We start from the raw sequence: 14,767 nt of genomic DNA, 5'->3' as shown, positions 1-14,767 counted from the left end.
CATGAACCTGAAAGTGGCCTGATCCAAACGGACATACAAGACAAACACATCAAATGTGCGTTTTCCTTGCTTCAATCAAAAATGGCTTGTCCTCTGTTTTCTGTCTTTGTTAATCCACTAAGGTTGAATTGAGTGGAAATTAACAAAAACAAAATTAGCCTATGCTAAAAAGTTAGCATTAGCACGCTAGCGATGACCACTTCAGGTAAACAAACACTAACTACCATTTACTTCATATATATATATATAAAAAAAATAAAAATAAATAAAATAAAAAAAGAGCAATGATGATGACATTTCCGAATGAACAATACTGAGCTCTTTATAAGAAAAAAAAAGAGGAAAAGAAAAAGAAAAAAAAATAATAATAAAAAAAAAAGAAAAAGAAAAAAGAAAAAAAATGAATTGAAAAACAATCCATCCATTCTCTGTAGTGCTCACTAAGTTTACAAGCGTGCTAGACTCCATCCAAGATGGGCACAAAACATAATTGTCCACCTCTGTATGTGATAAGACAGATATCTTAGCACAATTTTTAAGGCAGTGCTCAAGTTAGGGTTGTCACTAGCTATCCTATCAATTATTCGATCGAATAATCCAGTGTAACATGAAATACATTTTGTTTTGTTTTGTTAATCCACTAAGGTTGAATTGAGTGGAAATTAACAAAAACAAAATTAGCCTATGCTAAAAAGTTAGCATTAGCACGCTAGCGATGACCACTTCAGGTAAACAAACACTAACTACCATTTACTTCACACATACATCACCATATCTACATGAGTGGCTATAACTACTAATTATTTATCATCTTTTGTGCATGAGCATTACTAAACACCAACAAAATGAGCTAACGCTAAAGGGTTAGCCCATCCCGATTAGCATTAGCGTGCTAGTAACGTACCGTTGGCATTGCTTTGCCTGTAAGCTTTCCTGGTACAACGTGTTGTGGGAACTATCTATTAAAAGCTAAATAAGCCGTTGTTACCTGTGTTACGGCGTTTGGCTTTTAACTCATGGGCTATTATTGTTGAAGCATCGTCTGTAAGTGACTTTTAATACACTATTACATGTAATGTAGCTAGAATGATGTACGTGTGAACTAAATGGCAGTTAGTCTTTGTTTACCTTAAATGGTAAACACTTATGCAAAATAAGTGCCTTGACTTCACAGGTCGGAAAACACTGGCTCCTGATCTTACAAAAATTGGAATGATCGTCGGGATCCCCGTACATTGAAAAAAGGAAGACCTGGTAAAAGGTGCCAAACGCCAGCCACTGGTCACGTACATGGACTACCTTATGGCTTGTCCTGTTGCTGCTAAAGTGGAGCATGGAAAAGGCATCAACTTTGGGCCCATATAGTTTCAGGAGACGATCAGAAATATGCTCGGATGAACACAGAATGCAAACAGAAGGTAACATTCAAGGGAGCTTCGTCGTAATTGAACAATTAAGATCACTCACGGTAACTGGACTTCATGATTCTGGAGGATTTTTGGACTGGAGCCATCACAAACCACCCTGGAGTGAGGCGACATCCTATCGTTGTCTCGCGTCTCCTCAAGTCCTTCGGTCGTGTCGTAGATCTGCCAGCAAATTTTAGTCACTTCATGGTGTGTGTTTATTGTTTTAGCAGGTGTAAACGTCGTTAGGCAAATGAGTTACTGTGATGAGAAAGACAGTTTTAGGGGTACAAGGCAGGTGCAAAAAAACTCTTGAGGATTTCTGGCAAGTCACTTTCAGGATAAATTGCAAGGCCGTAAAGGTTTCTGAACGCTTTACTGTCTGCCTTGACATTGTCGCTATTGTCAGCCGGCCTTCAAAGTCCTTCACCTCATCCTGACTCATGAGGACTTTGCGAAAGGTATCAAAGCGATCCGACGGGTGAAGAGAACACTCGAAAACAGAGTTCAAAAGCGCGCTTTTGAATTTAAAGTCTTCATAAACACCTAGAGGACACTTGATTGGGTACACAATCAATCTGACCAAGACAGATTTTACGCCAGACACCAAAAACTAAAAGATTCCTGCTCAGCTATCATGAATCAACAATTCCTGAACTTGACTTCAGCTGCGTGACAAACCTGATCTCACATGACATTCAGAATCAGTTTTGCGTTTTGCTCTGGCGTGGACCGACAGGTCGTGGATGACGTCATCAACTGGCACGTGTCAGGAAAGTGTTGGTCCATGTCACAGCCGAGATCTTACTGATTTTGAACTCTGACCTAAAATGTGTCCTGTTATTGAAGATAAATCTCACATGACAGTTTCTTGACAGCTCTCGTCCAGTTAGCAGAGCTGGGCACTTCCGTTAATTATCATTTCCCGTCGATGACGACGCCCCACAACAAAGTCCACGATGACGCGAAGCCTCGTAAAAATACACGGACTGAGCACCGTCTGAAGCACGTTTACGTCCGTCCATTGGAGTAAGTACAGACGGTCGCTCTCATTCCGTGTATTTTGGCGAGGCTTCGTGTCATAAAGCCTTTTTAGAAAAAAAAAAAAAAAAAAAAAAAGAATTTTTTATATATATATATATATATATATATATATATATATATATATATATATATAAAAAAAAAAAAAAAAAAAAAAGAGCAATGATGATGACATTTCCGAATGAACAATACTGAGCTCTTAAAAAAAAAAAAAATAATAATAAAAATAAATAAATAAATAAAGCCTTTTTGCTTCATAGGCACTCGGTGAAATCGCCATCAACGGGAATTTACGATTAACGGAAGTGCCCAGTTCTGCTAACTGGACGAGCGCTAACAAGGAACTCTCGTGAGATTTATCTTCAATTACAGGACACATTTATGCCAGAGTTCAAAATCAGTAGGATCTCTTCTGTGCTGCGACATGGACCAGCAAGTTCGAGAAGCAGCAAGAAACGATCGGAACTTTCACTTCAGCTACATGACATGTTTGTCAGATAGCGTTCAACGTTGAAAGAATTCTTGCCTTGGCATTCAAAAGCAGTCAAGTTCTTGTTGTGAACAATAATTCCCGTCAATTTAAAAATAAGCTATGAGTTTTGTCACTTCAAATTCCAAATGATTTATTTTTTCTGGCCAGGTGGTTCTTCTCCAAAGTGTCTTATTCAAACGTTACTGGCGCTCAGCAGGATAAGAGACACAAAAAGAAGTGACATGTGTGTCATCATCTTTCCTCCTCCGCTGCCTGGTGTGATCTTGACGAAGTCTGGGACCGTTCGTTGCAGCTCCCCTAAGTGACACGAATTTAGCTTGCTCCCGTTCGCCCACTCGTCGTCATCTTGTTCCCTCGCCGCACGCCTTCGCTGGCTTACGTTTACTCTTCATTAGCGGTGTGATTGACAGGTGTCAACTTTTAGACTTACTCTCCGTATTTCAACTGCATGATGTAGAATGTTCCGGTTTACAGCTTGCTTGAATTGAGCTACAACGACCGTGGTAGAAGCCACGGTAGAATAGAATTGAAAAACAACGACGGCTCCCCTCTTTGGTGGAGATTTTCATGCATGCCAGATCCACCACACCAGCATCTACCGAAACTCAGACACAATCTGCTTCCTCCTCAGGTCATTGAATCGGTGGAGGGTGGTGTCTGCGGATCTCACTCGGCTTCGTCTGTCCTTCCTTCCTTCCCTCAGTCTCTCCTTCGGTCTCTTGAGGTCTCCCTGATTTTTTTTTTTTTTTTGGGGATTTGTTGGAATTTAGATGTTTCTTGGGTTGGGGAAGAATTCTGGTGGGTGGCCCGGTGGGTGGTGTCTGGTCGGTGCTGGATTTCACCTTCTTTGGTTTTCTTTGGTCCTTCCTCGGGTCTCCTGACGGCGGTGTTCGGTTTAGGTGAACGGTATGGGATTTTTTCTAATAGGTTTTTGGTGAGCTAACAAATACACGCACGCACGCACGCACATACACGTACTCACCCACATACAAAAATAAATAAATAATAATAATAATATATATATATATATATAAAAATTAAAAAAAAATAAAATAAAAAAAGAGCAATGATGATGACATTTCCGAATGAACAATACTGAGCTCTTTATAAGGAAAAAAAAGAGGAAAAGAAAAAGAAAAAAAATAATAATAAAAAAAAAGAAAAAAAGAAAAGAAAAAAAATGAATTGAAAAACAATCCATCCATTCTCTGTAGTGCTCACTAAGTTCACAAGCGTGCTAGACTCCATCCAAGATGGGCACAAAACATAATTGTCCACCTCTGTATGTGATAAGACAGATATCTTATCACAATTTTTTAAGGCAGTGCTCAAGTTAGGGTTGTCACTAGCTATCCTATCAATTATTCAATCGAATAATCCAGTGTAACATGAAATACATTTTGTTTTGTTTTGTTAATCCACTAAGGTTGAATTGAGTGGAAATTAACAAAAACAAAATTAGCCTGTGCTAAAAAGTTAGCATTAGCACGCTAGCGATGACCACTTCAGGTAAACAAACACTAACTACCATTTACTTCACACATAAATCACTATATCTACATGAGTGTCTATAACTACTAATTATTTATCATCTGTTGTGCATGAGCATTACTAAACACCAACAAAATGAGCTAACGCTAAAGGGTTAGCCCATCCCGATTAGCATTAGCGTGCTAGTGTTTACCGTTTAAGGTAAACAAAGACTAACTGCCATTTAGTTCACACGTACATCATTCTAGCTACATTACATGTAATAGTGTATTAAAAGTCACTTACAGACGATGCTTCAACAATAATAGCCCATGAGTTAAAAGCCAAACGCCGTAACACAGGTAACAACGGCTTATTTAGCTTTTAATAGATAGTTCCCACAACACGTTGTGCCAGGAAAGCTTACAGGCAAAGCAATGCCAGCGGTACGTTACAAAATTTGGAATGATCGTCGGGATCCCCATACATTGAAAAAAGGAAGACCTGGTAAAAGGTGCCAAACGCCAGCCACTGGTCACGTACATGGACTTACCTTATGAATGCCAAGAGTGCGTATACCTTTGAACAACTAACGGCATATAAATCCATGGAGGCAATCAAGCAGCTGTGTTGTGAATGAGTGTGAGAAGTGCAACGCATGACGGCGAACTTCAATGTTTTGATAGTGACAGCAAAGCTACGTCATAGCTAGCTTAGCTTATATGCACTTAATCGAAAGTACAGTGCTCATTAAAATACCCCGGCATAATATTTTTGCATATGGGCATGCTATTTTACAGGAGATATGTATGAGAACAAAAATGGCCCTTTTTCACTGTGCTAAATGGTTGTGTGAAGCCATTTATTGTAAGGGGTGCACGGAGGTGGGCCTGTATCGCTCCGTTGTGGTGAAGAAGGAGCCGAGTCGAAAGGCGAAGCTCTCGATGTACCGGTCGATCTACGTTCCTGCCCTCACCTTTCCGTTCTTACGGTCACGAGCTGTGGGTCGTGACCGTAAGAACGAGATCCCGGATACAAGGGGCCGAAATGAGTTTCCTCCGCAGGGTAGCCGGGCTCTCCCTTAGATATAGGGCGAGAAGCTCGGTCATCCGGGAGGGACTCGGTGTCGAGCCGCTACTCCTCCGCGTTGAGAGGAACCAGTTGAGGTGGTTCGGGCATCTGGTTCAGATGCCTACTGGACGACCCAGGACACGCTGGAGAGACCGTGTCTCTCGGCTGGCCTGGGAAGGCCTTGGGATCCCGTCGGAGGAGCTGGTTGAAGTGGCTGGGGAGAGGGAAGTCTGGGCTTCCCTGTCTAAAGCTGCTGCCCCCGCGACCCGACCCCAGATAAATGGTAAGGTGATGGATGGATGGCACGGAGGTACTATTTACTACTGTAGGTTAGCATGCAGGCGCTAGACTGACAATGCTTGTAAACATGCTTAGTAAAAAAAAAAAAAAAAAAAAAAAAAAACATTAAAAGGAAAACTAATGAACCTGTGATGAAGTGATATGAGCAGATCTTGGAGTATTTCGGGGGTTCCTCTTTCTGTTGACACTGGCTAACCACAGTCTGCGATGCGATCGCTCGTTGAATGAAATCATCTTCATGTGCTCGGATCTTTGAAATGGAATAGAATCCCAACGTACAAGTTCCGTATTATATTGATAATGACGATTTTGCTGATTTTGTTCACACTCGCATATCGAATCGTACTGTGAAGATTTATCCCGTAGAAACGGCCTCTTGCGTATTCCTTGTATTTAGGTCACTCTCAACTGCTCTAATAGACTATTGGTTCTTCCTTTTAATCGGTACAACGCGGTCGACGACTGAGATTTGATCAGCCAAGGCCAAGCATTGCCCAAAAAAATAACGTGTGGATGCTGCTTTGGCTTTGTTGGTGAACTCGTCTGGAAAGGTCGAGTGTGTGCGCGCGCGCGCGCGTGTGTGTAAGGAGGAGGCCGGGAATTGCGAGCCAACACAAGCACAGACGCTCTCCATCGGGAGCGTGCGCTCTAAGTGGACCATTTCTGAGACCCAAAAGTGCACTTTAGCCCCGCTAATGGCACACTAACCCTCGGCCAAGACAAACCTTTAACTCTAACTCACACACACACACGCACACACACACAAACACACATTCTGTACACACGCTTGTAATGAACTTGAAGTTGTGAGGTTGCCATATTGTGCACTGCTGGGCCAGATGGTGCAGCATATGGGCGGGTTCGTGCCATGACTCACTAAATCTACATTTCATTTGTCCAAAGGTTTTTAATCGAGACGTTTTCAAATATCCTGGTGACACACTTTATTGCGTAGCGGCCGGCTACAACACGCCTACTGTAAACACACCGCAAGGTTGGTGTCATTCCGAATTATGGCACATCACAGGTTTAGCCAGCCCACAGCTCGCAAAATTAGAGATAGACCAAGATGGTTTTTTCAGGGTCGATACCGATTCTGATTATTAGCGGTCATGGACGCCGATATTTGGAGCCGATATTCATTTTCACTAAAAGGGAAAATATTGGTTTCAAAATTTCAAAACATTAAAACTCCAGCTCTGATAAAAAAAATAAACATATGTTTATTTAACTACGTTTAGGGTTCGTAAAACATTGGAGTTGAAAAAAAAAATCTTACTCAATAGACATTTTTGTTTGACAAATTTAACAAAAAGTTCAGGTATCAAGAATCTTTATTGTCATTATGCAAGCATAACGACATTTTGTTCCAGCAGCTTTCGGCACAATTAAAAAAGGCACCAAAAAAAATCACCAAACTGGACTACATTATAAGTAATTAAATAGTGCAGACGAATTGCGCAATTAGGCAGATATTGCAACATTTTGCTAAAGTGTAGTACAATGTGGGTCTTTGCAGTTTAAAATACATCATCCGTAAATCAGCGACACGCACTATGCAACAGTCTGTTGGTACGAGTCCTGGTATTCCTGTACCTTTTTCCGCAGGGAAGAGGTACAAATAGTTTGTGTCCCGGGTGGGTGGGGTCTGCAGCTATGCGACGAGCCCTCCTCCGAACCCTGCTAATCTGGAATCCTGGAATCTTCCAGAGACTGTGGCATGTCTTCAAACGTTAAATTAAAAAACTGAAGTAAATAGCTTCCTATTGTTTGCTATAAAAAAAATTAAATTATAATATCTGTAGTGTTTACATTTGACTTATTTCTCTTTTTGGAGGTGTCCCAATACTTTTGTCTAACTCAATATTTCTCTTTCAACATTTTCGTCAGGTTTCCCTTCATGTCAGGGTCCCCAAATTTGTGTCCATACTCTTTAATTTCTTAATATTTTCCGTTCCTGCAAGAGTCCCAATACTTTGGTCCAAATTTCACAGCCGTGAACTTTGTAAGCTCAGATAAATGTTCATATTATTTGAAGATGCATGAACATGTCAGCTGTCAATCAGGCACACAAACAGGAGTGTGCGTGTGCGTGACACGTTGGCTGTGGGCTGCGCCCTGCGGAGTGACTGCACATGTGCGAGGGACTGACAGCTGTCACATTACAGCTGACACTCAAAAGTGATGTTTCCCTTTTTGTGCCACAACAAAACTGCACAGATGAACTCCACTCAATTCTACTTGTAAGGGTCCGAATTTTGTCACTTCCTGTAGATATCACCAAACTCCACATTTCCTTTGCTTCCAGCAGATGTCCCAATACTTTTGTCCACATTTTCTTCCAGTCGGTGTCCCATTACTGTGTCCATATTTATTTGTGTCCAAAAATAAAAATTGAGATATTGATATATTCAACTTCTACACGTAATTCCCTTTAAAATGATATACAATACATGGACGTACCTCAAATATTGACAAAGTTACAGCAATTTTAATGTTGGCAGGTTGAAATCCCTAGATTTGAGAAAAACGGGTTTCAAGTTTTGGTACTTGCACGTTTCCAACGTTCATAGCAACCAATACTTTAGGAAGAAGATATGAACCTGAATTTTTCAGTAACTGTTAAAATATCAGTGAAAAGTCAATTCCAATCGCAGGTAAGGCCTTCGTCCAAGATTGAACCCTTTTTGCATGTTTTGGAAGTTTGACCTCTCAACAGACGAAATCAGCCTCAACTTTGAATAATCACATGACCTCATTCACTCCCAGCCATTTTCACTGAAGCAACCCATTTTGGCTGTTTTACTGGATTTTGACTGATTTTGCAAGGCCCACAGACTATTGTGTTCTATTGCTATAAAACATGGAACCTACCAAAAGAAAGATTAGAGTCTCCTTTTTCTGTTTCCGTTTTGCAGCAATTAGCATTAGAATATAGCTCAGTTTCATCATTATTCGCAAATCGATTTAAAATTGAGTAAATGAGCTTTTTTTTCAACATGGCCCTCGCTGATCTCTTATACTCTGCTGCAACCTGCTGGCCGTTTGTGTAATAACTTCCGTTTCTTCAACCGTTCTTTGCAGTTGAGAGGCTGCATCAAAGCCTTCTGTATGCGCTAGCATAAAAAAAACATAAAACACGTATAAATAAGTCTTTGGGACACTTCAAATATTTAAAATAGAGCGTATTTATACGTGTTGGGGAGCAAATGAGTTAATCTTACAATTTATCTTCTGAAGCATCAGCCAGATTATTATTATTTTTTATTATTGTTGCTCCTTGTGGTATTTTCTTGCTTAAATGGGGTCAATGTTACCAATCGAACAACCGGGCCCAGATATTTGCAGGAAATGACCATACAATGTAGATGTTGCAAAAATGCTGATCTCAAACTAGTGACAAGATGAGTTAGGCAGTTATGCTAATAATGTGGCAATATTTTAGATTTTTCTCATTTTTTCTGGGATTTTTTTCTCCCCTGGCCCATTTTTTCATCATTTTGTTTCATAGAATTTTGGGGGTTTGTTAAAAAAAAACGGAAAAAAAAACCCATAACTTTTTTTTTCCCAATTTTTTTTTATGTGTGAAAATTAATCAAGAAGCCACACAGAGTGCGTCCGTGGGTCACCAGTTGCCCATCACTGATGAAGAAAAACTAAAAGTGTTAAAAATGCCGACACTGCGATTGTATTTAACAGCCTAATTGTCACATTTCTTCAAGTAGCACATTTGCCACATTTTTCTTTGAGGTTTGGATTCAGAATAGAATGTGCAGCGTTCCAAATGTATTTGCATGCACGGAATAAAAAGCAACACGACGATGAGTGCTCCCCATAAGCTCCGTTCCGTGGGTGCGTCTGTCAATCAAAATTTGGTGAGTCGTCATTATTTGGAAGCCTTTAAAAGTGGAAAATAAAGTAGCTGTTACTAGCAAGTATGCAAGTGGTGGTCAGTGGGTGTGTGTGTGTGTGTGTGTGTGTTTGTGTGTGTGTAAACCAGGAAACAATCAACACGATTCAATAATCACCTCGGCCTGTTTAGACGCGCTCAGGGAGGCCTCGCCGGCCTGTTTGTTTTCTTTGTATCGTCTTGCGTTTTCTTTGTCGTTTCATGGCCAAGTGGACCTCCGTGACTGCTCGTCACTGCCAAACACGCACACACACACACACACACACACAGCCTTCACCCCGTCTGTCTCCCTTGAGGTCCTCAAGCCCCGACACCAATCTTCAGATTCCTCAAAGGTCATGTTGCTCTCATACGTAAGAGTCCGCCGTGGCGACAGACACAAACGCGCACGCACAGGGTGTAGTCTTAACATCTGCAGAAACATTTATTTATCCAACAGAGTGTTTAGTTGTGCGGAACATCCTGTAACTTTATCGTGACTTCCTGTCATGGCCATGTGCCCTCACTGGACATTTTATTAGGTACACGTTTGAATCACATCCAATACAAATTGGGGGGGAAAAAAAAGAAAAAAGGAGTTGGGACAAAAGTGTTGGTCCAAACGCCACATTTTCTGCATGTTTCACTTCCTGTATAGCTGTCCCAAAACATTTGGTCCAATGTTCTTTGTAATTTCACTTTCTGCAGGTGTCCCAAAACTTTTGGCCAAACTCTATAATTTGTTCACTTCTTCCCACTTCCTGTAGAGGTTCCAATACTTTTGGCAACATTTCTGCTTTTGTTGTTGCAGTTGTCCCAATACTTATGGCCAACTTTTTTCTTGCCTTCCTGAAAGTCCCAAAACATCTGTCTCAATTGTCTTCATAATTACACTCTGTGTAGGTGTCCCAAAACTTTTGGCCAAACTCCATAATTTGTTCACTTCTTCCCACTTCCTGTAGAGGTTCCAATACTTTTGGCAAAATGTCTGCTTTTGTTGTTGCGGTTGTCCCAATACTTATGGCCAACTTTTTTTCTTGCCTTCCTGAAAGTCCCAAAACATCTGTCTCAATTGTCTTCATAATTACACTCTGTGTAGGTGTCCCAAAACTTTTGGCCAAACTCCTGTAGGCGTTCCAGTACTTTAGGCAAAACATATTTTGTTGGCCAAACTCCATAATTTGTTCACTTCCTGTAGAGGTTCCAATACTTTTGGCAAAATGTCTGCTTTTGTTGTTGCAGTCGTCCCAATACTTATGTCCACCTTTTTTCTTGACTTCTTGTAGGTGTCCCAAAACATTTACTTCAATTTTCTTTGTAATTTCACTTTGTGCAGGTGTCCCAAAACCTTTGGCCAAACTCCATATGTTGTTCACTTCTTCCCACTTCCTGTAGGCATTCCAATACATTTGGCAAAATGTCTGCTTTTGTTGTTGCAGTCGTCCTAATACTTATGTCCACCTTTTTTCTTGACTTCCTGTATGTCATTTGTCTCAATTGTCTTCATAATTACACAATGTGTAGGTGTCCCAAATCTTTTGTCCAAACCCCACATTTTCTTCACGTCTTCCCACTTCCTGTTGGTGTTCCAATACTTCAGGACAAACATTTTTTTGACTTCCTGCATGTGTCCAAAAAATGTTGTCGACGTGATTTTTCACTTATTTATTTATTTTCCTGCAGGTGCCCCAATACGTTTGTCTAAACGACTTCACTTCTTTCAGGTGTCCCAATACTTAAGGCTGTGCAATTAATCGAAATCCAATTACAATTTAAATTATTACACTCCGCAATTACAAAATCGGCATAATCGTATACAAAAATAAAAGATTATTAATACAAATTTTGATTTGTTTAAATTTATACATTTGTACCTTTTTATTTTTATTTAAAATGACAAATTCAATAAATCTTGTTTGGTCCAAAAGGAACTTGCATTATTATAGTGTTTTCAAGAAATATATTTGTCTTAATTATAATATTTTTTTTACATATTTAGACATTTCCTTGTTTTGTACCAAAAAACAAATGATTGTACTAATCGTGATTAATATTTTCTTCATAATCGAGCAACCCTACCAAAACTTTCGGCCACAATTTTTTCAACACACCGTCAGTGTCCTAATACTTTTGCACATCACTTCCTCACCCTTTTACTGAATGTTGGTGTCCAAATACTTTTGTCCAAATGCCACATTTTCTTCACTTTTCTCTCAACGCTTAAAAAATTACGAAATCAAATAAAAGTCAGGAAATTTTGTGTGTCATAAGAAGAGTCAAATGGCAGCTGAGGGGGAAATTGAATTGTGGTGACCAGATTAGTGCCGGTTTGTTGTGATGTCACGCTGATGGCACTAATGAAGATGGATTGCTTCTTTCAAACACTTAAAACTTCCTCCAACGTCATTGCACTGCAAAAAAAAAGAAAAAGAAAAAAAGTCCCAACGTAATCACCCAAAAAAAGAAAGAAACAATGTGTGTGCGTGTTCCCTACCACCCCAGTTCGTTTTTTTTTTTTCTTTCTTAACGCGGCGACAGGCAATTTCCTGTGCGTCCCAGCTGATGAGGTTTGGGAGCAAGCAGGGTCCGGTAATTTAATCCCGTCGCTCTTATTAAAAGCGCAGCTGTCGATGTGCAAGTGTGAATTCCTGCGTCGTGGTGCAATTGTGCCACATGTGCCAGCCGGAGTGAGCAACCGCTTCCTGTCCCTGCTTTCCCAAGTCCCTCGCACATTTTTCCTCGAAAACGTTCAACGGCGGGCATACTATTTTCAAGCCGCATTTCCAAAAACATCTTGATTCATGTGTGTGGGGCGAGGGGGAGACGCGGCAGTAAAACAGGCTAAAATCGTTCGGTTTAGGTGAACGGTATGGGATTTTTTCTAATAGGTTTTTGGTGAGCTAACAAATACACGCACGCACGCACACATACTCACCCACATACAAAAAAAAAAAAATGTATATATACACATATATATATATATATACATATGTATATATATATACGTATATATGTATGTATATATATATGTATATATGTATATATATATATATATATATGTATATATATATATATATATATGTATATGTATGTTTGTATATATATATATATATATATATATATATATGTATGTATGTATGTATATATATATAAAAAACAAAAAACAAAAACAAAAACAATAAAAAAATTAAAATAAAGAGCAATGATGATGACATTTCTGAATGAACAATACTGAGCTCTTAATAAAAAAAAAAGAAAAAAAACAAACATAAAAAAAAAACAGGCTAAAATCCAGATTGGAGGGGCAGCAAATAGTTGTGGATTAGGACAGAAACATTGGGAAAAGTTTGAGGTTTACTTTAGTGCTAATAGAAATTTCACAAAAGGCAGATACATTCACGCAAAGCATTGCAACGAGAAAACCTAACATTTGAAATGAACTCTTTTACCCGCTTGGTAAATATTTCGCATTACGATGACAGTGACTCAAATGATCATCATGATAAAGAGAACCATCACTATTGGCGATCAAACTGTAACGTGAATAGTGCTGTCACTATTGAATATTTTTATAATCGATTCATCGACTGATCATTCAATCGATTAATCAGATTCATTTAAATTTTGCATTAAAGTGTATTCCAAATGCATTTTTCCCTGATTAAAAAAAATTGCTCCAAGCGATTACTTTGATGTCGATTAAATTAATAACCGATTACTTGGCGATTAATCAATACATTTTGACAGCTTTAACATGAATATTTGTATGTAATGGATGCCTCTCTACAAACAAAGAAGGGGAAGTGGCAGTAAAACAGGCCAAAATCAAAATGTCAAATAATTGATTACATTCAACATAATTTTTTTTTAGTAATTCAGCAGGAGCAGGAGTAGAGCAGTTGTCTCCCATACTGAATGTCCTGAGTTCGTTCCTCAACCCTTTGGTGACTTTTATTTTTTCCCCAATTCTTTATTTTACTCTCTTCCAAGTGTAAATAATACTCTAAAACTGAGCCTATTTGGTCCTAATTCACTCTACAGAATTTACTGTGTACCATTTCATCTCTATGAACATTTTAGGTCAACGATTTTTCAGATCAGTTTTCGATTCAGAATAATTTTTTTTAAAATTCCCATTCCTATTTGATGCCCTACTTTCGGCACAAAGTGATGACAAACCTGGTAGTTTCCTTTCCCCTCTCACCGAACACAAACCTCTTGATTGATTCCTAAATAGCTTCTATAATCGGTTTTCTTGGGTCACCGGAAATCGGTGACTAGCTTCGAACAAAAACAATGATGAGTTCTCTCCAAACAGCAGCATTTGGAAGAAATCCAAGACGAGCGTATCGGAAGGAAAACCCCCAGGAAACACAAGTGGCTTCACTCTCGGGGGCAGCAGCGAATAAATAAGCCGAGCGCAGCGCTTGCACATTCCAAAGCGCGCTGAAAAGTGCCTTTATTATTCCTGCTGCCATTTGGGAGCCATCGAAATGCATCATGATTGCCGGAGGTCAGCACGTCCTCTGGGACGGGCCGGCGACGCTCCCAACCCCCTCCCCCCCCCGCTCATCAATTACCGTCCGTCAGGCGGCTCTCACCGTGACTTCCTGCTCGGCTCCTGCGGCGACCGCTCCAGATGTTTGTCCCATTACATTATTCCGTTGTTTACTTGAACTTGTTTTGGGGGTTTGCCTCCGGAAGCCTGACGCGGGCGGACGATGCATTTTCCATGCCGACGAGCGCAATATTACTTTTAAATGTGCTCGCAACTGCCTCAACACAGCTGTTTGTATACGTATGACCATTAATTGACAAAGGTATTGTTTTTTGCTCATATAACAGCGCACATAAACATTCTGGCGTGGTCCTCAAATGAGCACCAAAGGATTTTGCTTGGTGCGCACTTTTTGTTGTTTGGTGCTCAGTTTTTTTTCCCCGACCCGCCAAGCTCATGAATGAATTTAAGACTTACAGCACATCTGGGAAAAGTACGGCCTGCGGCCCACATCTGGCCTGTCCATAGCCTCTTGCACCCTTTTATGAAGTCAAACTAAAACATCAAGTACGGATCCAAAGACGGCTGCGGGGCTCGCG

At 40.0% G+C, this 14,767-nt stretch overlaps 1 protein-coding gene across 4 annotated transcripts in view; it reads right to left on the bottom strand.

Moving 5' to 3' along the window:
* Positions 1–14,767, bottom strand: part of LOC147180371 (uncharacterized) — an 86,340-nt gene that overhangs the window by 36,139 nt on the left and 35,434 nt on the right. For all 4 annotated transcript variants that reach the window (XR_015095710.1, XR_015095712.1, XR_015095711.1 and 1 more), the window contains one exon: positions 1,468–1,589. Coding sequence is in view for 1 of the 4 variants with exons in the window: in XM_086081638.1 (XP_085937764.1) it covers positions 1,468–1,589 (122 nt within the window). In the remaining 3 variants the exon portion in view is untranslated. The remainder of the gene's footprint in view (positions 1–1,467; positions 1,590–14,767) is intronic.

Source organism: Leptonotus elevatus, chromosome 1 (assembly GCF_054856555.1).
Source record: "Leptonotus elevatus isolate MCC_2025b chromosome 1, RoL_Lele_1.0, whole genome shotgun sequence".
Taxonomy (NCBI): domain Eukaryota; kingdom Metazoa; phylum Chordata; class Actinopteri; order Syngnathiformes; family Syngnathidae; genus Leptonotus; species Leptonotus elevatus.
The sequence above is the reverse complement of the archived record's forward strand: the minus strand, read 5'-3'. Positions and strand labels throughout refer to the sequence as shown.